The sequence below is a fragment of the Leuciscus leuciscus genome, assembly GCF_965113295.1.
Source record: "Leuciscus leuciscus genome assembly, chromosome: 5".
Lineage (NCBI taxonomy): Eukaryota > Metazoa > Chordata > Actinopteri > Cypriniformes > Leuciscidae > Leuciscus > Leuciscus leuciscus.
In genome coordinates, this window is record NC_138729.1 from 9,764,811 (window position 1) to 9,791,459 (window position 26,649).

Sequence of the window (26,649 nt, forward strand, 5' to 3'; positions counted from 1 at the left end):
ACACACAAAAACACACATACATATAATCATATAATGTGAAAATAGAAAAGGGTAGGCCTATATTTTGGAACCTTTAGGAGGGCGGGAATATGAGTTGGCATGTAACTCTTAAAATGTACAAATAATTGTCTACCACAGCTAAATGTCTGCCTGTCAACAAAACTTAAAGTCTAGGAAAGTAGATAGAAGTAGTCTCACTGCATGTCAGCAGTGTAGAGTAGTAAACTCTGCCAGCTGGTGCTGAGATGTAACTGGGAATGACTGTTGTGCTGGTTGAACTGGCCTACATTCATCAACTCAGGACTGGGGAAAAAAGGAGGTCACAGACTATTCATTAGTGATGGCACCACTACACATAAGAAAGCATATTGTATGCTTCAGTTACAAGGAACTGTATATCACACATTTTGTGTGCTCAAGAAGCATTCATTTACATTACTAATTTCTCTCTAAACGTTTACACACGCAATCAAAGCGACTACACTGAAAGAGATGAGACCTGCTGCTGTAAGAAAAGGCTCTGGTTCCAAGCAGGTCACATTCATAGCTTTACTCCTAAATTATGCATAACATGACATACAGGAACATAAACGGAATTAGACCCTCAAAGCCTCATTGTTTCCTAGTCAAAATCTGAGATTTACGAACGCTCTCCATAATCAACCCCAGAACTAACAAACAAAAAACACATTGTTTCTGTAAAATTATTTTACTAATTTCAGTCATTATTACTAGGGGTGTAACGGTACGTGTATTCGTACCGGATCGTTTCGGTACAGGGCTTTCGGTACGGTGCACGTGTGCACCGAATGACCGAATGCAATATTTTGTGTGCGGAACATAGGTACATTTTCGTGTTTCCACACGAACATATTAAGTGGCGGAAGTCTCCGCGTTCAGCGCAAATCCCGCCCTGCAGCCAAGCGGGAAGGAAGTCGACCGGAAGTTGAAGCTGGCCGCGTGCCACCATCTTGTAGCAGAACTTCACCTGCTGTTAGCATCCCATTCATTTTGGCGTCACTTTAACAGCGAATAACTTCACATCTGAGGCGTTTAAAGACTCCATTTGTCCATTATTTATTTCTAAAGAAACACAACAATGTATAAAATGCTCCATTACCTTGTAGCTTATGTTATGGCCCCATAGAAGCAGTTTTTGTAAAAGTAGGCTAACGATTGCGTCATAACCACGCGACTCTCTGTCGCACAGTAGAGAGATTACCGTATGGACAGGAGGAGAAGCTCGCGGGCAATCGGGGAGACGTGGAGGCAAAATGACAAAATAATGAATCAGAATACCTAGCAAAAGTTTCTCCTGCTCCTAGCTCGTGGACACCTCCTACTCACAATCTCCGTCTCTGCAAGATTCGGAAGGGAATGATTCAGATTTCTCATGCCACAGCCACTAGAAGACAGACGGGTTGCTCACGTCACATCTACGTCGTCAAGCTCGGTTTGAGTCTGCGCGTCAGGAACGGAAGTCCTAAACAAAAAAAATCGCTAAAAATGGGCTTCACTTGTCTCAATTGAGTTCCAATGAGATGACTCTGTCCACTTCTTATACTGTCTATGTCTGCAGCTGATTCTAAAGTTTTACCCATCGTCACTGTAACCTAAACCAATGAAATCGACTGCAGGGCGGGAAAAATAAATAAATAAATCACACACCGCGCGCTGTACAACAACATACATGGCACGCTTTAGCCCAGCCTCTCACTAGCTAGCGTCATGGCCAATGCAGACAAGCCCATAGACAGTATGGACAAACGGGAGCTTGAAGAGCCACCCGTCACTTTGGAAAAGTTATATATATATTTTTTAAATATGAGCAGGCCTACAAGCTGGGATTGGTAATGCTGCACTGTAACATAGTTACTTATTTATATTTTTCATTATATTTTATTATGTGATATTGGTTTGAGACTGAGAGTATTTTATTTAGTGGAGAACTTTGCAGCAGTATTTTATTTCTTATTCTTTTTTTATTTTATATATATTTTATTAAAAAGTGTTTAAAAAGTGTAAACAAATTGTTAAAAAAAAAGTTGATAGTAATAAACAACCTGCAGTTTAATGTTTGCATTTCTTTCCCTTACTGTACCGAAAATGAACCGAACCGTGACTTTAAAACCGAGGTACGTACCGAACCGTGATTTTTGCGTACCGTTACACCCCTAATTATTACACATGACTGGGATATTTACTTTCACCCAAGTAATAGATCCAGTTAAATTTAGATAAAAATCATAGATTGATATTGCAGTATTTGCAAGCCATTAATAAACTATTCTGGCCAAGCAATGCACTGGCCCACAAATAACAACAATATATACTGGCTTTAATCACTTTAATGTAATGCTGTTAACTAAACAAATTACAGATTTTTCATTTAAAAAAATGACTAATATGATTTATTTTAACCATCAAATAAACCCTCCACAAAACAATGTTTTGAATGCATCAGAAATGGATTTGCTTTGTGCAGCTGTTTTGTATTTCTGTAGATCATGCATTACAGGTAAATTTCACATTTTAGTAAATTTTTTTTAGTAACTTTACATCTTGACCTAAAATCATCATCATAGAGAAGAATTCAAATGGGCCTAGTACGGAACCTTGAGGCACGTTTCTTCAAAGGATTTCATTTTACTGTTCCTTATCAACCAGTCTACCAAAAGATTTTCCAGTGATGCTTAGGCATATGACACAGCAAAACAGAACATGAGAAAGCAGCAAACCATCCATCCATCCAACTTCAAAATCCTAGAGTCAAAATGAATAGCAACAGATAAAACAAAGAATTAATGAAAGTCATTATTGAAGGTGTTAGTGAGGCTAGTAGGGGGCGCTCACCCTGTGGTCTGTGTGGGTCTTAATGCCCCAGTATAGTGACGGGGACACTATACTGTCAAAAAGCACGGTCCTTCGGATGACACGTTAAACCGAGGTCCTGACTCTCTGTGGTCATTAAAAATCCCAGGATGTCCTTCGAAAAAGATTAGGGGTGTAACCCCGGCATCCTGATAAAATATTGCCCATTGGCCCCTATCCATCATGGCCTCCTAATCATCCCCATATACTGATTGGCTTCATCACTCCATCTCCTCTCCACCAATAAGCTGGTGTGTTGTGGGCGTTCTGGCGCAGTATGGCTGCCGTCGCATCATCCAGGTGGATGCTGCACATTGGTGGTGGTTGAGGAGATTCTCCCTTCCATGTAAAGCGCTTTGAGTACCCAGAAAATAATATGAGTACCCCGCTATATAAATGTAACAAATGATTATTATTATTATTATTATTATTATAATAAACACATCTACAATCATACTTCCCAGCCAAAGATATAAACAGCTTTTCTTAAGGGTCTGAGGCATTTATCCATTCCCAGAGAGAGTGATGGAAGAGATATGCAAAGAGTGGACCATAAATGCATAAACACATGCTTACACGTGTGCCCTACAGTTGTGTCTACTCTTACGTTCTAATCTGTCTCTACTTAAATGAAATGAAAAGCCAAAGCAGTCAGTTTGCGTAAACCGTACTCTCCGCTCAGACAGAATGTCCCATGTTCCACCCACAATCTGTTCACTGACTGTCTGATGCATATTGCAGACTAGAATTGCAAGTGTAGAACGACATTCAGCAGTTCCAATATGATTGGCTAGCCTCTACGGACCACTGGAAGTCAGTTAGTATGATTTCACCTGGAAACAAAAGTTCTTTACACGTTTTTAGCCATTTTCCAAGGTGCTGTTTCTACAACTGTTTGCGGAGACTACTAGGCTAAACCATTATTTGAGTGTTTCCCTCCCACACTCCATTATTTATTATTGTTTGACAGATTTCAAATTATGCCACCCCTAAATGGCACATAAAAATAAAATTAACTATGGTTGGTTGCTTTACATTTTGGTCAGAACAGAACAATACAATTTCTTAGGATTCCAATCCATCCCTACATGAGAGCCCAAAAAATGTGTCCACATCAGCATTTATTCATGTGAAAAGCAAAATACTTTTTTTTTTCAGCTGTCAAGTTTGTGGGACCTCACAATTCTTATAAAACACACAGATCCTGTGGCAATAAAAAAAAGGATTATAAATTAAGTAGAGCTGTTAATGTTTTCACAGGTTCATCAAGTGGTGTTTTGAGCACTGCGAGACATTCTGCTCCCGAGACATCTGCGGTTTGGCATTAGAAAGGAGAGCATCCGGAAGAGAATATATCCAGACAGACACATCACATTCTCCTGCCAGTGAGCGAGTCTGTGTTTGTGCAACTGACGTGGCAGATGAGCCATAGTACGTGGATAAGGTGGATAAGGTGATAACACAAACATTCCTGAGGGAACGTTCCAGATGTGCAATATTTACTTTACCATGTCGTCTCAAACCAAAACAGCAGCAATTTATGAGGGTAAAAACATATGTCAGATGCATGTTCGGCAAAAGCTTCTAAGTCACAATATGGCTTTGAGCAGCTATTCTCTAATAGACCTTTCTGGGTGTGAGAAGAACTATAAATTCAGCAGAATACACAAGCACAGCACAGAGATGAGCGGTGAGGAGTGGAGAAAGCTGACTCAGACCTTCTCCTCTCTCAACTCACTCGCAACACTGCAGATCCACGATCAGTCAGCATAAGCCTTAACTTGGCAGTGGCTTGATCCACCTTACAGGTCTTTTGATGGACTGTCTGAACTGACTAATGGCTCGTTACCACCGAGCGGTATGGTACGGTACAGCACGGTACGCAATTGTTTCCGTTTCCCCTGTCAAAAGTTGTGAATGGTACCAAAATGCCGAACCGTACTGTACCACTTTTTAGGTACCCTTCCGTTGGGGTACCTAGCACAGTGGTAACAGTATACCTAAAGGGTGGAACTAGACTCACTGCAGAACGTTGATTGGTTGACAGAGAATCGTCACTTGCACGTGCTACAAGGGGAATGACAACATAAGCTCCATTTTTTTTATATACAGTTGAAATATAATACTACTGTTATCGTGTCACGAAATGTAGTTTTAAGAGTTTCTCAGGTGAGAATGTAGTTGTTTAAATCTCAAATCTGTGGTTTATTTATAAAGATTTATGAAAATTTGATCCAGGTTGTGGATCCAGGCGATCACCGGGCGCTCGGCGCTCATGTACCCCGCCTGAAACAGCCTTTCCTCGGCTAGTCCTTCTGACGTTTGCCGCCGACTTTGACGTCTCTGTAGTGGTTAAACATGAGATATCATTTGTCTTGTGTATATCTAACGGGCGATGTTTGGTCTCGTGAATCTATAATTTGTTCCTTGGCCAATAGTTTTTGCTGAGGGCTAACTGAAGTATATATTTAGGCTATTTAACTTTACTGTTGTAATGTTAGAATAGAGCGCTGACTTTGTATGTTTGACTGAATTGTTTACTTTATTTCTTATTTTATTGCTTCATGTACCTTTTACTTATACTTTTATAATGGCTATTATAGATAAAACTGAAATTTAACAAAGAGTCAGGGTTGAGGTCATTTTTAATTTTATTACAGTGAAGATGATCAGAGTACAAATGCACATATTGCCTGGACCATATTAATATGTTTAATATTTTTTACATTTTAAAGAAAAGAGGCAGGGTTGTGTTTTATATTTTGTTATAACGTTATACATGCAGTGAATATAATCAATATGTGTTGCCTGCACCACATTTGTGTGGCTATAATGTTTAAGATTTCTTTAAATGAAAACGAAAAGAGGCAGAGTGGTGTTTTATAACATTTTGTTTTATTGTTGCCTAAAATGTACAGAGATAACCGGAGTGGCAGAGCGAGCTGAGTGACGCTTTCAAGAATGCGCTGTTCCATTTGCAGAATTACCGGACTCGCGTCCTCGGGAGTCATTCTCCTGAGTCGGACTTGGCAAGTCCGAACTTTACGACTAATGTAGGCGCTTGTCTTCTTGTGACAAACAGCCACATGCCGAGAAGCAAGAACAAGATCGGCTGTATGTCATCCATTGTTGTTAACTAGGTCGCTTTCTTCTTCGCGCTAAAATGACGTCGATCGCTTCTTTAAATTTAATAATTTAATAACATTCAGATGATGTATAAATCTCAATTTGAGAAAATGGACCCATGTGACTGGTTTTGTGGTCCAGGGACACATGAAAATGCAGATGTAGTATATCTGGATTGCATGCATACACGCATATTATATAGAACGTTTTTTTCCAATGGTTGCGAAGTTCAACAAATGTAGGTCTTCCTCTGCCAGTAAGTGATTCCAGACTATTTTCTTCTAATGTGCGAGACTTCTGATTCTTTAGCAGCTATAGGTAAATAAATAGATGAATAACAAATTGGAAGTGAACTACACTTGAAGCAAAATTGCTACGCCTGTTCCTACATTAACAACTCGACATTGACAAGATTTTCTGTCATTTATAAGACATTACATATGAAAGCGCCTGGAGACAATGGAAAAACATATGGAGAGCATCAACTTTCGTTTCTGCTCTGACAGCCGCAAGATCACGCCGAACGCTGTGAGTGTGTGTTAGAAATCAGGAATGGCGAGAGAACATTGTGCTTGGTTAGTCTTCAAACCAAACTTGGGTCTCCAGCTGACAAAGTTTAAATCCCGTCTGGCTAGCGCGCTTCCCATAATTTTTATACATTAGGTCAGCTCAGTAGGAAGAGAGTAGATGATCTTTTGTGGCTGTTTAAACATATTCGACCACATGAGTGTCTACACATTATAAAAGCAATCCATTTGAATGCATTTTCGACTACCTCTGGAAGTGGTCTAACGATGACAAGCACAAAAGACCCTGTTTACACCTGTATTTACTGTCGTTCACTGTGATCCGATCAACCAAAATACACCTTAATACCAAGAGTAAACAGGGCCATTGTGACATTAACATGCGAGCAAAAGGGTTTTTGAAAAGAAAAATGTAGGGCGTGTACTTGGTTCAATTCACTGGTTGTTGACTGAAAACTCCAGCATACGTGACCAGAGAGAACTCTGTTGTTTCACCAGAAGATCGAGTTTTCTAAATTGAGACATTTTGATTACATTATAAGGTAAAACAAAAACAAAACAACATACATTGATGAATCGTTCACAATCAGATCTATAACATAACAATAAGATCTATAAAAGAAGATAAGGTGAATTTTCATTACATATCAACTTGAAGGCATTTTAGGTTATTATCCAGAGCGACTAAAAGTGCTTTAGCTTCAAATAAGAGATTGTCTGGACCAACAGATGCTATCTACCAGGAAAAGTGCTTCCTGTCCAGATAAAAATAAGTACTCACTAGTAAAATGAACCCTATTGCAGATCCAAAAATCTGTATAAGTGCAAATAAAAAGGATTATTTTTGCATTGTTTTTTGTTTTACTGCTGAAAGTGGTGCATTTTGATAAGGATTTGTAAGGAGGCTGAGAGCACTGTTCAGGGTGGATTGCGACCTTTTGTCTGAGTTATGAGGTGAAAGTGCTACTAGGCAATGTCAAGGTGGTCGATTGAGTCATGGTCCTAGGCTCTGGCTCACATATTGCTGATACATGAGCATCGGTTTTACACATGTGCATTTGTAAGTCTTTTGAGAGCAAACAATGGAAAAGCACTGACTTTGAGAGGTCCTTCATGCACTAAAGCACAGTCATGGTAATAAGATACCAGTTGTAGGGGGGTACAACAGGGGACTGACATCTTTCTAAAGCAGTTCAGTAACATTGTACACTGGGATACTACTTAACAGATATGAGTGAGTTGAAATTATATTTAAAATCTAACAAGCTAAATATTTTTTGTACACAATTCTACAGATTTATCCAGCAGGATTTGATGTTTGAATTCAACAACATGAATATACTAGATTCAATTCATCCTATGTTCTATAAACAGCATCTGTAGTGGATGTTTGATGGCTACAGTCAATAACTTTGACTTCGCTCAGCTCAACAAAAATGCAGTTACAGACAGTAAATTAGCCCCAGTGGGACAGTTATAATTTATGTACAAATTTGAACTGAGATAAATCATTTTTTGAAATAACAACAACAACAGTAGCAAGGCTGGATGCCATTTCCAACAGCTAGCCTATATCCACAAATTACTTGGGCAGCCGTGATGCCTTTCTGATGCAGCATTGTGTGGAAGAAATACTCTTCAGCTCCCACTAAAGAGCATTTCACTTGCTGACACCTTGCTGGTGTCAAGGTTCAGACCGGCAGGAAGTGGAAGTCAGACGATTGCGTCGACAACGCTATCGCCAACCTGAAGCACCAAGAGTTTGTTGGAAGAACCCAGCAGGGAAGACAGGGTCTTGGCTGGGGTGAGGCACGCAATTTATTGTCAAAAGTATCAATAAAGGAGCGGAAAAAGCTAGTGATTACAGAAGAGGAAAGACTTCATGTCAAATCTGTTGGCCAAGGTAAACAAGGCCAGTGGACAAAGTGGGCGACATCCTGCCAAGGTCAGTCAGTTGGAGCGCCCTTTGGAGAATTCCCCAAGACAAGTTAAGTTTCATTATTCAAGCCACTTATGACACACTTCCTAGCCTAATCAATTTGGCACGGTGGTTTGGGGCTGAAAAAATCTGCGGCCTGTGCGATGCGGCTCAGGGAACCCTCCATCACATTCTGTGCGGGTGCAAAACTGCTTTGGCTCAGGGTAGCGCCATGACCAGGTGCTAAGGAAGTTGGCAGAAGAGCAAGGGCATTGGCAAACAAGAGGCTCCAGAGCCTTAAGAGTCAGCCTGTCCAATTTGTAAGAGCAGGACAGGTAGTGCAGAAATGCACTATTAAGCACAAAGCATCAATCCTGGCCAGTGGCAGGGACTGGGCATTACGAGCAGACCTGGACAGGCGGCTGCAGTTCCCCACTTCTATCGCGCAAACCTCATTGAGACCGGAGCTTGTGTTGTGGTCAGAGACGAGAAAGTGGGTGGTGCTAGTGGAACTGACACTGCCCTGGGAGGAAGCAGTACAGGAGGCATACGAGCAGAAAAAGTCACGGTACGCCGACCTGGTAGTGGAATGCCAGGGAAAAGGATGGAGAGCAACATCTTACCCAGTGGAGGTAGGCTGCCATGGCTTTGTTTCCCAGTCAACCAGCCGCGTCCTGAGGGACATCGGCTTCAGCTCTGGCGAGGTCAGGAAGGCCATAAAAGATATTGCCGAAGAGGCGGAGAAAGGAAGCTTTTGGCTATGGCTGAGGAGGAATGACAAGAGCTGGGGTGCTGAGAAGCCTCAAGGCATAAGGACCTGAGATCTAATCCAGCGGCAGGGAGACGTCCTTGTCCACTGCCCCAACACCCTGAGATGTTCTGGGACTAAAGGGGTGAAACATTGGTAAAGGGTGGCTCCCAGCTGATGGCCCTGTGGCTAACAATTTGGCACCAGCGGAGGTGCATCGGGCAGTAATGCCCAACAGGTTCACCATCAACCCGTTTCTAATCACACAATAAACATTGAAATCAAATTTAAATCTGTTAGTTTTAATAAAAATCAGCCTCTGGGAAATAAAAGTACGAAACTGATGTGTGTCTGTGACTCTGTGTCTAAGTTGGGATCCTCCCTGATGTGTTCAATCACTGAACAAACCAATCAGGTGTCAGTCGGGATTGAAGCAGGCAGACAATTAGATAGCTAAGATCAATGGCTGATGGTTTATGGAGCAGTAATCCCATCTGATTAAGAATATTGACTGCCTGAAAAGCTTTAGGACTACGCTATACTAAATGGAAAGCAATTTGACCCCTAGCCAATCAACTGTATACTCAAGTAGACAGCTATTGGGCAGCATCTGTTACCTAACATGAGGAATCTAACACAAGGGAAGCCACATATTAGTCATTCACAGCCAGATATGAACAATAGTTTGCTTCATACATGACATTTAGGGACAGGCAAATCTAAAATTGATAATAGCACAGTAAAATGCACCAGCAAACAAATAAAAATGGTTAAATAATTGGACTGTAGCTCTGTTCGCAAAAGTTTGTACAGAAAACATCACCAGGATGGAGCATTTCAACAGCCACAGCAGTCCAGTATTCAGTCTCATTGTACCCTGTACAATTCTGAATCACTGAATCTATATATAAAACTGTAATATCAATTCAAAGATAATGGTTTAAAAGGTTTTCCACAACAATAAATAAAAGGTTTTCCACAACAAAAGGCATTTCATCAGAATTCCATAAAAAAAAAAAAAAGTCATTTACAGGCTTCAACATCCATGTCAGTAGTTTCATGAGGCTGGATCGAACAAAGATTTGCAAGATAGACAACAAAAAATGCAACACACACAGAAAACAAGATTAATCCTATGGCAGTACATTATGCATCAGCAGATTCAGCACACAATTTGAACTTTTACACATTAAAACTCAATGGATTGGAAAGAGCCAGTGGACTAGTGGAAGGCAGGGCACTTCTGAAAACAGATGCTGAGATTACAGAGTTGAATTTGACTCATTTTAAAAAATTGAATTTGAATTTATTGTAAAATTGTATTACTTTTCAATTATTATTGTACTTTCATTTTCATTCATTGATCATTATACAGCCTTCTATGGGAATAGTGCTGGAGCCTATCCCAGTTTCTTATTGTACTTTACACATTGGTTTTCTTTTGGTCATGTTTTTTTCTTCTTTTGTACACAGCATTCATAGTTAAAGACTTTATTGTCATTGTACTGCAGTGCAAAACAATGCAATTTATAAGTATTACTTTAATTTAGTATTCACAGAATTTGTTTTTGGTGTATGTACTAAATGAATGCCAGTGTCTTAGATTATGTGCTTCTTTTCCTTTCCCTATTTAATTAGAATACACCTACAGCCTATTCATAGCATAAGATAGTCAGTCTTTTGTTTTAAGTGTGCAGTCACTTAGTGTGTCACGACTCACAAGCCAAATTAAACAAAAAGGTCTGTAAAGCTACAAAGCACAGTCACTCCAAAGGAAGATATTCTCTATATCAGTACGCACTAGGACTGCGATATGACGATATATATATCGGATGGACGAAATAAAAAGTCTATCGTTTCATATTATGCCCTATCGTTTTTTTTTGTGGATTTTGTGGTGTCACAAAATACATTGTTTATGGCAAAACTTTTTCATCATTTGGATGACTGCAATCTTACACGCCACCATGGGGATGCAGGCAGAGATGTGAATAACAGCATGATGAGTGAAGGGAAGACAGAACTGGGTAGCTCCATGTTCTACACTATCCTGCAATTTTTGCTGGTTTCAAAACACACAACAAGCTGCATGTTCGGAGCCCTGATTGCTGCTACATTTTAAACTAGAAAGTACAATGTTTACATTTGCCGTTTTATATGGCAATATTTTATTTTGGGCCTGTAATCATTTGTTTTTGAAAATTGTTTCATATTTCATTTTATATATTCTACATTCTTAATCAAACATTTGCCCAGAAGTTCTAAATAAAGGGCGAAAAATAATCACATATGAATGAGTACATTTTTGATACTTTAAAATGTAGAAAAGAAATAGTCCTTTCGATGTGGTCAATATATTTAAATTATTAATTGATTGAATTACTAAGTACTATATCGTGATTAATATCGTTATCGGGATATGAGATGACTATGAGATTTTGGTCATATCGCCCAGCCCTAGTACGCACTGCTTCTGAACTCCCTGAAATGCCTCGACTGTAGTCTTGAGTTGTCTTCTGGGAACGTACACATCACAATATTTCTCATTTAAATAATTCCCACCCCAAGGCATACTCAAAAAAAGAGACAAGGCATGGTTGAGTTGTGTTAGTAGTGTGTTGAAACTTGTGGTCATGGTAAGCAGAATAACATTTCCGAAACACGCTATAGAAGCGGCTGACCAATCACAACACACTGGTCCAGCTGCCCAGTCAGAGAGTGCACATTGCACTTTTCAGAATGAGGGGCTTCATAGAGACAAAAACTACACAGTGTTACTGTTCAAATGTAAAATATGTGAAAAATAATGTGCTTTTTGAGCATTCAAGAATGAACAGCTATTTTAGTAGACACCAAAAACAAAATAAAGACATCAAAAAAGGGCATTATAGGTCCTTTTTAATCAAGAGACATTTAGCCAGAGTTCTGTTTTCCTGAACATGGCTGTGGTTGCAAATATAGAACAGTTCAATAAACAAGTTAATATCAAGAAAGTCAGTTAGAATTTTGATTTTTTCCTTCCTCGCAGAAGGCAAAATGACACCACTCTGCTTCACTCACATCCTCTGGAACATTGCTAAGATGAGTGATACAAACTACATACTATATATCAGCACTCAGCCAATCATCAGAACTCAGACATTGGATCAGAACTATTATATTAAGAAAATGTTATCAGAGAAGAACAGCAGACATTTAGACAGAGCACTTACACTCTCTTCCTTTTTATGGGAAGTCTGTTTTACTTAGCGGACATATTTACCACGCCTTCAGGCAGCTATTTCGGGTACGCTACCAAACTCATATTTAAGTAACATACTTTAAATCGGAAACAAAATCTGACATTAACAGTCCCATAAATGTTGTTTCCAGTGCTCAAATATTTCAGGTTGGTCCAGCCAATGCACATACAGAATATAATCGTAATCATATATTTATTTGGCTTCATATTTCACCTGTAAAAAAAATTCTCTCAGTGGTTTATGTGCCGAACCGTGCTGAATTGACAGCATCCTCGCGATGTGCATTCACACAGTTTAATCATGCTCAGTGTGAAAGGGCCTTAAGAAACAACATTTATGGGACAGTTCATGAAATTTGTTCATTCACTTTTTTAGATTTCAGAATTTCCCCATTCAAGTAGATGGGACTTGGTCCTGGAAGCACAAAATAGCTGCCCGGAGGCGTTGCAAATATGGCTGCCAACTGCCGAGTGAACTGACTTTACCCAAAATGGATTTTGGCGTGGGCCTCAGCTTCTGATGGCATCTCCAGTGATGTGATGACTTTACCAATTGGTGATTTGTTCTGTGCAATCACAATAGCGATATTTCAGCAAAATTGTGCAGGCATTGTCAATAGTGTAGCGATGTTTGAGGCACAGCTCCCCCAACACATAAGTCACTCTCAAACCAAGCAGCTTTCTGGTCATCACGGCAAATTCACCTGACCGACTTGAACACAAGCAAAAATCTGCTTGTGGAACTTTTTTACCCTCGCGCAAAACTCCAGAGCACACGGATTCCAATTGAAATGACTGAATTTTGCTAGCAAATTTTTCAGCAAGTAATGGTAAATATGGCCGAACCTTCATTCAACCATACTGCGCGCTGCACTTTCTCCCATTTATAGAAATGAGTGATCCGTCTTGGTTTATACAGACTTTAATTATACTCACTGAAAAAATTCAACACTCACCAGAACTCGATCTCCGACCTTAAGGTCCTTCTCTCCCCCTTTCTTCACAGATCCACTGTCAGACATGTTGGATCCTGACTCATTGCCGGTTTTGACTGAGCTGTTGAGCATGCCTTCTCTGAGCGGCATGACCACACGCTGACCGGATGCTCCCGCACCACCCTGCAGTTGTGTGTTCTGCTGCTCGTCACCCCCGTCCCCGGCGGGTTGTCGCATGAGCTTGGAAGGCCTGGTGAAGATGCCCTGCAAAGCCTGGCACTCAAAGTAACGCACTCCATTGACAGAGCCGTCATTTTTTCCAACCAGGTCATTCAGGACCACTCCAGCCCACTGTCCAGGGGAAAACTGGGTCTCTCCAAGATAGGCGATGACTCCTAGCTTGACTCCATTCACCCAGACACGTTCACCGACCACAAAGTCCCCGGCCACCTCGTCACCCACCTCAGAGGCTTTGGAGCTGGACTTGTCTGAGGTGTTGCTGCTGGGGGTAGGAGTCATCTGCTTGTAGGGGCAACCTGATAAAACAGCAGAAAAACAAGGAATATTCCACGTTCAATAAAACAAAGCTTCAAATCAACATAATCAGTGGCACACTTTCAGTTGGCAAAAAACTGCCTCTGAATTTTTTTTATTTTTTTTTTAACAAATTACATTTTTGTGTACAATAATGGACTTACACTGGAGGTCTATGGAGCGCGACATTCTGGAGGGTTCTGTGTTGCTCAAACTTTTTCAAGTATTTCTATTCTTTCTGCCATACAAAAAAAATGGGTCTTATTTGAGATGTTAAGTTGTATAAACCATCCCTTAGTGGCAGGACTGCTGCTGTAGGTGGATGGCCTTATAATTATGCGATACCAAGGTGCGTATACAAAATATGCAAGTATACACTATGATAAACAGTACATTTCTTGTATCCTTGTGTATCATGTTTTTGTATCTCCATATTGTTCGATATATTACCATAACAATGTATATTTTAATGTTTATTATTGTGAAATTGCTTGCCCCATAGGCTTCCATTATTAAAGCATTAGGCCAAACATGATTTTTGTCTGATTTGACAAAATAAGGGATGGTCTGGTCACCATCACAGGATGTTGGTGTGTTAGTGTCCCTACCAGACATAGCTTATCCAGAAATAATTCCTTGGTCAGCCAATGTAGTAATAGCAAGATATTCTTCAAAAACTGATGTACACTACAGCTCAAAAGTTTCAGTATCATTACTACAGTCTTCAGTGTCACGATCCTTCAGAATAAAAATATGCTGATTTTGGTGCTCAAGAAACATTTATTATTATTATCAATGTTGAAAATTTTCATTCACAGTTTCACATTCTTTCAGGGAAAGAATGTGAATTTTGAACAGTAATGTATATGAATAACAATTAGTGCCACTTGGGTACAATAAAAGTACCATGGTATTAACATTTGTACCATAATACTGTTTGTCACAACAAGTTTTTTGTAAGGGACCCGAAAGATTTAAATCCCTGCCCTGTAATATTCAGAGAACATCTTAAAACTTAAAAAAAATATATATATAAAAAAAAATCCATTTCACAAAGCATTAACTTATGTTATGTGACATTTCAGAAGGAACAAGGATATTTACTTGGTATTTACATTTACAAGTGTAAGCTGATGTTATTGACTGGAAGCTGGAGATAGATAAGTCCACAATAAATACATGAAAGTAACCTGAGGAATATCGAAAAACATCCATTTTGAGATTTTACAGCATTCTAAGTATTTCACAACATATGTTGTCAACACTTGTCACACGGCTCATTTAACGCATAGTATCAAATGAGTACTTTCATCATTTCGCTCATGTCTGGATGTCACTGCAGACTTCACGCAAGGATGAGCAGCATGCTAATTTATGAACGAATCTGGGTCAGTGGAATTTGCAGTGAAATAGTTTATGAACCTGAGTATCTTTGCACATGTGCCGCTTTTGACACATGCCACTTACCCGATACCGCTTGAAGGATCCAGTGATGATGTGTGAGCCACGGCTCATTTAGCATGTGTTCAGTCAGTCTTTCATACCTCAGTGTATGTGTGTTGGGCGGTATTGGTGCTGGGGGAGGGGGATAATGACCGCTTTTGTCTCAATTGCTCCAACATGTTGTTTGACTCATAAACATGGTGGTTAAAGATCTTTGATATGAGGCTCATCAGTCAAAAAACATCCTGATTTAATTTGCTGTCGTTTAGAAATGGTGTGTAACAGAACTGGGACGGTTTGCCTCCTCAGAGCTGACAGACTGTCTACGTCGAAAATTTTTGGATGTTATTCAAATAGTATTGAGGTCAGCAGTTTACCACACAGAGGCAGACGTGTAAACGTCAGCTGTAATGGAAATATATAAACAAATCTTCTTTTTGGCAGAAAACAGGCTAGAATACAAAAACTAGTGGTCAGTGGCAGCTCAACTGTATTTGCTTAATGCACAAGAACAAACATCATTGGTTCTCACGGGTCAAGAAAGCAAGCATGTTTAAGCTTCCATTTACCATAATTGATGTGCTCTATTTGTGCTGATGATCAATGTTTCTATGTGAATAAAAGATTAAATTAAACGTTCATCATATACAGTGATTGTGTCTCTTCAGAAGTTTTGATTCAAATGGATTACTTTCACTGTTTTTGTGAACTTTTTTGCTATTGGAAATCACTTTCAATCGAAGGACAGAAATCTCTGAGGTTAGAGTCACTGCGGGGTCAGGCAAAACAAGGAGAAGAGGCACAATTATTATAAACGAAACAAAGAAGATAATTCACAAGAATAACCACAAAGAAGATCATGGGAGAAATACAAGTGGCAGCATAAACAACACAAGTCAAAGAACTGAACAAGGTGAGGGCTACCAGAGCCCGTCTACGGAGAGCCTGTCCACTCCCTATTAAGCCCTATTGTACCGAATTGTGGTTGTAGTACCACCAGAGTTCCACTGGGGGCGCTCGCCATGAGTGCAAAATGAATGGGAGTCAATGGGGCTAGACGGCTAAATTTGTCTCTTTCACCCGATTGCCGTTGAGAAATCTCAGATGTGATTGTAGATTTTGCAAGTTCAACATGGGTTTTAGGTCGAAAGTTGAATGAACGAGTACTTATGTCGTTTTGATTTCTTACAGGTTGAGTTGTTGTTGCCCATAACACGCTAGCATTCTGCTAATGACGTCAGCATTCTGACGTCATTGACATTTTGAAAGACTTTTTTAAATCAAATAAGTGACTCTAAAAAATCTAACACCCAGCAATGTGTAATTTCTTTGCATCTCCTTTCGAATACAACATTCAAATTACTAGACAAAAAATTATATCCTGAGAAAAGTGGATTTTGAGGGGTATACCGCCATTGACCTCCATTCATTCTGCACTCGTCCTGTGAGCGCCCTCATATGGAATCAGAGTGGAACTGCAACCAGTTCAGAAGCCGGAAGTGTAGTGAGAGTGAAACTTCTCGCCATATTAGACATTCTCTGGGGCTACACAGGGCAAACTAATGATGAAAACAAGGAGCAGGTGTTTGTTAATCAATGAACCAATGAGTAACCATAACAACCAATGAAAACATACTTAACAGCCAAGACAACAAAGGAAACACAAGAAACAAACCAAAAGTCAACTGGTGCATCCGAAATCGCATACTGTCTGAGTGGGTACTACATTTGAATTTAAACTTATTTCATGACCGTTAAAAGAGTACTTTCTATATAGTATGAATATGGGTAGTATGAATGAAATTCGGACATAGTACATCCGCCATGTTGTTACTGTCACATGACCTACCAGCGTCAGTTGCATCACTTCACTGTCATTCATAAATCCTCTCCCGTTGCCTCATTATATATATATATATATATATATATATATATATATATATATATATATATAACATCCGCACATGAGAGTCAAATTGGATGACTAAAGGGATCAGTCATTTAACAGTTCATCTATTGCCAAAAATACAAAAAATATTCCATTAAAATATGTCAGTCAAATGAATGATGCAAAAAATTTCACTTGGATTGGTGTTTTTTCTCTTTAGCATGCATTGTGAAATATTTCAGTTCCCCGATCATTTCGATTTAATATAAGCGAGTGAAGAAAGCTTGCATCCTTCTGCTCAGACAATGTTCCCTAACTCTAAGGAGTGTTTTTCCCACAGGACAATGCTCCATGTCACACAATTAGGCCAATCAAGGTGTGGATGGAGGACAAACAGATCAAGACCATGTCATAGCCAGCCCAAACTCTAGACTTAACCCCACTGAAAACCTCTGGAAAGTGATCAAGACGAAGATGGAAGGTCATAAGCCATTAAAGAAAGCCGAGCTGCTTGAATTTTTGCGCCAGTGGCCAGTTGCATAAACTGCTTAGACTAGTCTTTTTTTTTCTTCAAAACTGGTCCTAACTTTTTAAAGCCAGTTACATAAAAAGGTAGATCGGTCTAATATGAATTGTAAAAGTAAGACTGATTACCTCTTGTTGGTCAGACACAGTCTTAACATAGTGGTTAAGTTTTTGCAACTGGCCACAGGAGTGGCGTAAAGTCACCCAACATCAATGTGAAAGACTGGTAGAGAGCATGCCAAGAAGCATGAAAGCTGTGATTGGATTAAAGGCCCTAAATTAAATTTGGAAGAAATGTTGTCAGTAGTTTATAGAATAAAACAAAAATGTGCATTTTACTCAAACACATACATATAAATAGTAAATCCAGAGAAACTGCTCCATTTGCAGTGGTCTCTTATTTTTTTCCAGAGCTGTATTTAAACGCAGAAAGTATGACACTTTTTTTCTTTTTTTTCACGTGCTGCTCCATTGTTTCACTGGCTGATGACCCATTACATTCCAAATGTCCATTACACATTAGCGTAGCAGTAAAGCACACTCAGCGCAGTGCAGTGAAACACAAGCAGAAAGAGTGTGTCTGTGCATGTGCCGGGACTCAAAATAGGAGCACACGAGCGCTACGCTATGTTAGGGAAAACTAGGCCCATTCAGGAAGTCCCGGCCCATTGCGGGGCTTGAGCAGAAGCTCTGGTGCATTGCTTGCCCATGTGGCTGCGTTGCTACGGTAACAGTAGATCAGCGAGGGGGGGGAAAAGAAAAAGGAGTGATACAGGAAGAAGAGAAGAACACAAGCCTCACTTCACCATTGTGCCTGCACTCCTCCTCCCACCATCTCAATCCCACCATTGAGCTAACACAATGACCCCAGCTCAGCCTTTAACCACCCCCTGCACACACACACACACACACACACACACACACACACACACACTTCTTTCTCAGAAGCTCTTTGTGGTGTCTTGATAACTCCCTCTTTTTCTCAGTTCAAAATGGAAATGTATCTCCTGATAACAACAAACTTGGCTTCATAATGTGTAAAACTTTTTATAGGCCTTTTTTCTTATCCCATTTAATATTCATGTACAAATTTAATTAAGTGTAATTTAAATGTAATTTATAGGTTGATTCCCAGAAAAAAGCGTAACACTGCTCTGCTTATACTTGAGCATCCTGACCAGCCAAACCCAGCAACATTGGCCCAATGTTTTGACTTTAGGGCGGGACTATTTGTTTGATTGACCAATGATAGACAAGAGGAATGTTCATAAAACTAGGTTAAAAACATGTTTTTGCTATTCTACTTGAAATGGTAACACTATTTTAATCAAACCTGGACCACATTTACCCCTTTTCCACCAAAAAAGAACTGGTTCGGAACTGGTGCTGGTTCAACTTGCGAACCTTCTCAGAACCTGTTTGTTTTTCCACTGACTAAAGAGCCCAGCGAACGACGTCGTTACGTCACTGTGTACGTTGCCATACGTCTTAGCTTTCCCAGAAACGCTTGCACCAACTTCAAGCATTACAATTACAATGGCGGACTATATCGTCTTTCTGCAAATGTTTCTCCTGGCTTTGCGATCCTATATTGGGGTCAGAAGAAGACGTTTAGAACACATTTGTGCTGCTCGTCTGGATTACTATAGACGGAGGTTACGTTCGAGAAGAAGTTCGACAATAACCCCGCCCCCAGCCCCCGACGTAAGCGTGACGTGGTAAAAGAACGGTTCTAGTCCAGCAAAGAGTTGGTGCCGCTTTGGAACCAATTTTTCCTCTCCGAGAACCGGTTCTTTGGCTGTCGAAACACAAAGAACTGGTTCGCGAGTAGGCACCGGCTCCGGCACCGGCACCAGCACTGCCTTGGTGGAAAAGGGGTAATTGTGTGTTCTGGCCACAAACTGCCCACTTAGACAGGAAGGTATCATTTGACTGACATGTGAAATGACCAGTCTTATTCTATCTTTTTACATAATGTTATATTGACATGCACAGATGTCAAATGAAGAATCTCATGGAAGAGGTCGAACTGAAGGATGAACTCTATACAATAATTGTTTTTCTTGTTCTATCAATTTCATCCCTCAGTTTCCTCACCGCAATGAAAATGTCCATTTTCAAATGCATCGTATTGGCGGAGGAATAGGGACAAGTAAATATGTCTATACAAGATGCAATTTCGTCACATTGCTTCTCTGATTCTCATCTGTTAAGTCAAGCTTGTAACATCAGAAGAAAGTGCAGAATTGGCCAGTTTGCTTTCATATCATATCTAAAATAAAATATGGCAAGAAAGAGCTTACTTTATGCTGCTAACTTTACTTATCAAACAATTCAGGGAGTAGCATCCCGAAATTCAATCTTGTTTATACAAGCCTCAATTCCCCCTCAAATGATGAGATAGCTCTGGATGATAGCATGTTGGAAAAGATCAGTCTAAATCAGATCACTTTGTCCAAATTGACCTTTTTCTGGTGAACTGATGAAGATGTGTGAGTCCCTGACTTGCTAATTTTGGTTGTGGCCAGCCAATCAGATTGGAAGCCATTAGCCGTTTCAGTCTGTATCATCCATTAGACAGCGTGTAAATGATCCAGTCCATCTGAGGCTGAGAGAAACTAGACTAAGAAAATAGAAGAAAGAACTATGTGGCACCATTTTAAAGCAAAACTGCTGACCAAAGCATTCATAAAGATTTAATACACACTTATTTGGCCTAAAAACATTTTTAAAGCAACTGACTTCAGACAGTCTTGTGTCTGAATCAATATGCTACTCATTTCCTGTGCCTGGACTGCACATGTAAGAAATCTTCAGGCAAAATTTTGGTTTGGGGAGTGTACAGTCTGTGGGCGGCTGACATGCCATTTTACATGACCAGAGACTGAGTCATACATGGATTTAATCAAATTAAAAAAAACATTCCAAAAATTAAAGATTTATATTGTTAACCGTTTCATGCATTAGTACGGTTTACAAAATTTTGAACTTAACATCCTAATGTGGTGAGAAATTATTTGTTTTTATTTATTTTTAGATGTTGTATATTTACCAATGTATGTTTTTGAATACCCTTAATTTGTCTCAGTTTGAGAATATTGATGCGGCAATTTTATTTGCTATGACAGTCAAAATAATGATAAACTGTTTCTGGTTATAAAACAATGCAAAACTCTTAATCCACAATGAAGGAAATTATTTGACCAACAGATAAAAGGCTTTAATTTCAAACAATTAGCCTAAAATGCCACACAATCATTTAAAGGGACTAGTTTTCTTTCCTATGTTGATGCATTTCCTATTGAAACTGGAAGGATGGATGGAGAATATCAAAAGCCTTTACTGTTTTAAATAGCAATTACATCACATCCAGCATCTATTGATTCACTACTTGATGTTGGTCGCAGATGGGAAGGACATTCTCAAACTAGAAGGCATTTGATTGGACGAAAATCTTTATAGTGCAACATGAGTCATCAATATTTTGAGTCTGTTTCCAGGAAGAGAAAAACTGCACATTTTAATTGTGAACTTATTCTAAAAGTGAATGTCAATGTTTAATAGTATACTGGATGACCTCAAGATTTCAGCTTAATTCAAAAAGACAATTGAATAAAAAAAAACATGTCATCTGTAATAAATGCAATAAATGAACTGTCACACTGTTTGCCATTTTAGGGTGTAGCCAATAATATTTTTATATACTCAACTATTAACTAACAGTTGTTAGCACCATTAAATACTTTCATATTTAGATTTAGTTTTGTTCTGTTAAATTTTATGCTGAAATATCAACCACCCAGGTGTTTAATAATCTGTTCTGTAACTGTGATACGGGACTTTTTGCTATTTAGCAGCTGCTCCTCATTTATGATAATGAAAGTGCATGTTACACAGGACCTTTCATTCATGTCATCCACAATATTGAAATAAGTCAAGGTAGGTGATAATGGCATCAAGGTAAATACACACACAGCTCATACAAAGCAATACAGATGGTCAAAGATTTCTGCATGAAAGTGTTTTTATGAAACCTCGCTAAAAAAAGTATTAGCTGAAATACTTTGAAGTGCATTCTTGGAGTCACATTTTTGTCACAAGCACACACTCTTCCTCTTTGGCCTCCGAGAACAGCCAGAGAAATACGATCAATGCTAGAGCATTTCACTGGTATCACAGACGTGTAGTGTTAAACCACAGGACACAACACTTTATGAACATGGTATGAATTTAAAAAAAGACAGGTTACCACGTTTCACCTACACAATTATCTATACAATTAAATATCATGAGCTGTTTTTAATAAATGTACAATACATGCTGTAAGTACAGATCAAAACGCTGATATAGAAAGAGTTTTGCGAAAAATGGCTTTTTAAACTTGTCTTTAGGAAATCACATGTGTGATGACTTCTTTATTTGAGCAGCAGAACAACTCCTGATTTTCACTGCACTTCCTGTGTTTGTGCGTTTTATACGAACAAAGCATTCCAGTCTGCTTGAACCATGGCACTCTTCTGGGTGACACAAACTAATGTAAATAACATGGTCTGGTCTCGTCGTGGCTGGATGTGAGGTCGGCCACATCACTGAGGCAGGGATTAGCTCACTGTGATTTATGTAACTAATGTCTGTGTCACCAGTGTCAACGCATGTCATCTGACTCGAAAGATAATTAAGCACACTAATCACCATAAACCACAACTCAGATCAAACTGTCAAGAATGAAAGTGATCTACACCCATTGATCTTCTCAAATGGTCTACCGTTTTGTATAAAGCTCACATCTAGTTGAAGAGTAATCAAATTATGCTACACTACAGTTCAAAAGATTGAGGTCAAGATTTTTTTTATGGTTTTAAATAGGGATCCCCCCCCCCCCCCCCCCCAGTTACGAGTTGGAAAAACACGGGTTACAGGTTGCCTGGAACGCGGCATTAACACCTGGTCAGAGCCTGACTCCACCCACTGGCAATATTTAAAAAATGCTGGAAAAGTGGGAGGAGGGGCGTGCATCTGAGACGTGTCTCTCTGTAGGCAAGGGCGTGGTTAGCTAGTATCTTCTAACGTCACAGGGTACCACAACTTCCAATAGGAAAATTCAACTGCAGTAGCCACCGTTCAAACTGAAGAGGGCAGCACTCAGACGTTTTTACACCATATATTGTAGAATTAAAACACTTTAAACACAAATGTCAAAAAAATTACTTGAATCAATGAACAGCATTAATAAATCCCCAGTCTTACAGATCATTAACTAAAAAAAGTTGTTTTACGGTTTAGTTAGGCTATCCTTTAAGAGCTGCACGGATCCAATTTACTGATACACAAGCGTTTTATTTCACAACTGTTTACGCTCATTTAAGACGTAACTAACTATGTTTACAAGGATACTCGCCAAGACTGACATTTTGATATAATTTTATGCGAATTAGAATGAAAGATAAGATGAAAGAGAACTCAAAATCAGTATTTGCGCGCTGTCTAAAACACGTTTTTCCGTGTGCGTGCGCTTTGAATGTGTGAGCACACAAAAATGATCTTATCTTAAAATTGAGTTATCTTTTGTGTCTTCTTATGCTTGAATATTAAAATTTGCAAGGTTTAAAAACATGATCAAAGGATAAACTTTCGTGACAATGCGGCACTGGCCCGATAGGAACCATAGTTCTGTCGATTGTCCTGTGGTTTGTGAAAACCACAATATATTTTTTAGGCTTCTTTGATGAATGGCAAGTTTAAAAACAGCATTTATTTTAAAAAAAAAGTGCAACATATGTCCTTACTGTCACTTTTGATCACTTTGACGTGTCATTGCTAAATAAAGGTATTAAAAAAAAATCTTACTGTCCTCAAATTTTTTTAATGGTAGTGTAGACAGCAGCAAAAATGCACTTCAGCTTCTCTGGTTCAATTTCAGACAAAAAAAAATAAATCTAAATTTCAATCACACCACTGCAAATCCACTGACGATACTTGTGACGGTACTAAAATACAGCGATGGTCTCAGATGATGAAACAATGGTATTTTGATATCTACTGTTGTAGTGAATGATACCCATGCTCATACAATGGTATTCCACATAAACATGTCTAAAATGTCTAAAAATCATGGTAGTATTTTAATGGTAACAAGCCGGAATCTGCAAACATATAATTCAGGAGAAATTGACACCGATCTCTGCAGAAGTTCACTTACTTGTATAATTTCATGAATTATTTAGGCGTACACTTAGCTTTGTTTAATGCATTTTATCATGCTCAAATCCAACCCCTCCCCCATTCATAAAAAATCTAATAAAAATCAATGGAGAACAGTGTTGATATTAACTATAACTAAAACTATTAAACTCATTTTCAGTAACTAAAATAAAAGCTGAAATAAAAAATAATAAAAGAAGAAATTTGGCTTAAACTGAAATAAAAATAAATGAAAGCTAAATAGAAATAGTAAAAAAAACCGAATAGAAATGACAATAAAACTAACAAAATTACTAAACATTAAACAAAAATTTGAAATATAATAATAAAAGCCAATTCAAAATATCAATAAATACTATAATAGTACATAAATAATACTAACACTGGTGCAGAAATGACTGACGATTCTGTCTGGTCCTAGTGACGGGTAATATGATGAGACATAACATTGCTCGTAGAGGGACTAAAATAAGCTGACTTACCGTCTTTTTGAGCCGCAGGACTGGTTGATGGGCCAGCAGTTGTTCGTCCCACTGGACTGGAGTGTTTAGGACCCCTGCCAGGGATCTTCAAGCCACTGGACTTCAGCATGTTCATTATGTCCACTGGAGAAACTTCAAGTTTCGCAGCTTATCAATGGTTTTCTTTATAATCGAGGCACTAAATGTGAGGATGGCGGATATCCTTCTCCATTCTACCTGTGGGACTGAAAACAACCATCATCATGAGCATTCAACACGAACAGTGAGGCTAAGGAAAATACACGGATCCTATTGACTGGGTGCAATTTGCTAAATGAATGGCCTTGCATGGCCCATGTCAGTTCATTAACAGGATACTAGCTGAGCCACAGCATCAATAATGTGATGCTTCAGGGCAAAGGAGGACACACACAAAAACACATTTTATTGTTTGAATGAAGCTGTAACAATGTAATCGACACTGACAGACTGTAAACGCGTTGTTTTCGCTAATGCAATATTTCCTATGTGATAAATCAGTAATCTAGCAAGGTCACTCTAGCATATCTGTGAAATGAAACCCATTATCCAGTGAGGTCGGCAGTTTCGACATGCTGTCACCACAGCTGCCTTCCAAACCCCAAATTAACTCCGTTAAAAACTCAGTACGTGAATTCCACTTTAAAACAGAGATTAATGCAGCATTAACCGTATAATGTATCCTAAAAGAGACGGAAGTTTATTGTGCTAGCTCATTTCTGCGCCGTAGACTCTGCTGCTCTATTGTTTTGGCTCTTCACTGCGGCGCGCTCGCGACCCTCTTCACACGCCCCTGTCAAGCAACACAAACGCGACCCGTTCTCACAAACAGCACTATTACCTTATGAAGTCCAAATCCTGTGAATTAAAAAGAAGTCGGTGCAGGCGAACTTCAGATCAATCTGTGCAGGGAATCAGGGATGGCTCTGTCGGCTTCCCGGCATGAGATTTGTCAGCGTCTGCCACTCCCTTCGCTTCGCTCGCTCTCTCTTTCTCTCTCTCTCTCTCTCTCCCACACGGATGCGAAAAATATGGATGCTGAGCTAAAGCTGGCAGTGGAAGTGGGACAGGATGCGAGGTTCACAGGCACCGGCACATTTTAGGAAAGCTCTTTTACACAAATGCCGAGAAATATCCTGAAAGTGTGTCAGTGGTGAGCAAATGGTTCTTGAATAGAATAGATGAGGCTCATTAAACAGGAGGGGTAAAAGCCTTCAGGCAGGGGGGCCGTTTAGAGATGTCCGATTCGCGAATCGTTCATTTGAGTCGAATCTTTTCAATGAATTGGTTGAACAAAACCGGTCTTTTCGGATTTTTTTCCGGATTCGACTGATGAGCGAAATAAATGATAGTAGCGATCACACTGGAAATATGTTTACGACTTGGCTGTATGAGAGTTTTTTTTTAACACAAATGCGAACCAGGGCTGGTTTAAATAAATAAATAAAAATAAATAAAATAAAAGGTAATTACAACGAGTCATGCAAATTATTTAGAGTTGTTTAATGTAAATTCTATTTAAGATGTCACCATGTTTTTATAAATTGAATCTTGGCTGCAGCAAATTCCGGAAACTCAAAAAAACAACAAAAAAAAACAGTCCAGCTGCTGTGGAATTTATGCATTTCCGGTCATGAATTAAATGAATGAATAAAGACCAAAACTGCTCACAACACAGGCACATTATATTGATATTTAAAAAAAAAGATTTTTTAAAGATTATATTAAATAGCCCTATTACTGTTTTATGATTATTATTTTATTGCAAGAAAAGAAACATCACTGCATTGAAATACAATAACACAAAAGGAAAAGAGAGAAAGAAAAAACATCACCTCAATCAGTAAAAAATATATAATAAAAAAAGGAGAAATCTCAGCAAGAAAGACATCATATTAAAAAAAAAATATTTTTATTTTTTTTGTAAATTTTTGACTGTTTTTTTTTTTTGCAACCCTGAAATACATTTAAAAAAAAGTCTAAATAGCCTACATTTAAATAGCTACAGTTAAAGTATTTGTGTGGTACATAAAAACTATTAACATTAAAACTATAAAAACTCTTTTTTTTTCTTTTACATTTGAAAGACATTAAGGTTTTCAAGAGTCCCACAGATATTCCTCAATGTTAAAAGAGGATATACTTACATGCATTTAGCACACTTTTATTTAAAGCAACTTACAAAAGAGGAA

General features: G+C 38.9%; 1 protein-coding gene across 5 annotated transcripts in view; it reads right to left on the reverse strand.

Annotated features, from left to right (window-relative positions):
* clip2 (CAP-GLY domain containing linker protein 2) overlaps positions 1–25,676 on the reverse strand; it is a gene marked incomplete at its 3' end in the record, with an annotated part of 46,763 nt that extends 21,087 nt beyond the window's left edge. For 3 of the 5 annotated variants that reach the window (XM_082170708.1, XM_082170705.1, XM_082170707.1), the window contains exons 1-3: positions 25,299–25,671; positions 24,440–24,663; positions 13,388–13,902 (exon numbers count right to left, since the gene is read on the reverse strand). In XM_082170708.1, the coding sequence (XP_082026834.1) occupies positions 13,388–13,902; positions 24,440–24,554 (630 nt within the window). In that variant the 5' untranslated portion in view covers positions 24,555–24,663; positions 25,299–25,671. Of the gene's footprint in view, positions 1–13,387; positions 13,903–24,439; positions 24,664–25,298 lie in introns of all 5 variants that reach the window. The other 2 variants (XM_082170704.1, XM_082170706.1) reach the window with 2 other exon arrangements.
* Positions 25,677–26,649: the final 973 nt, after the last annotated feature.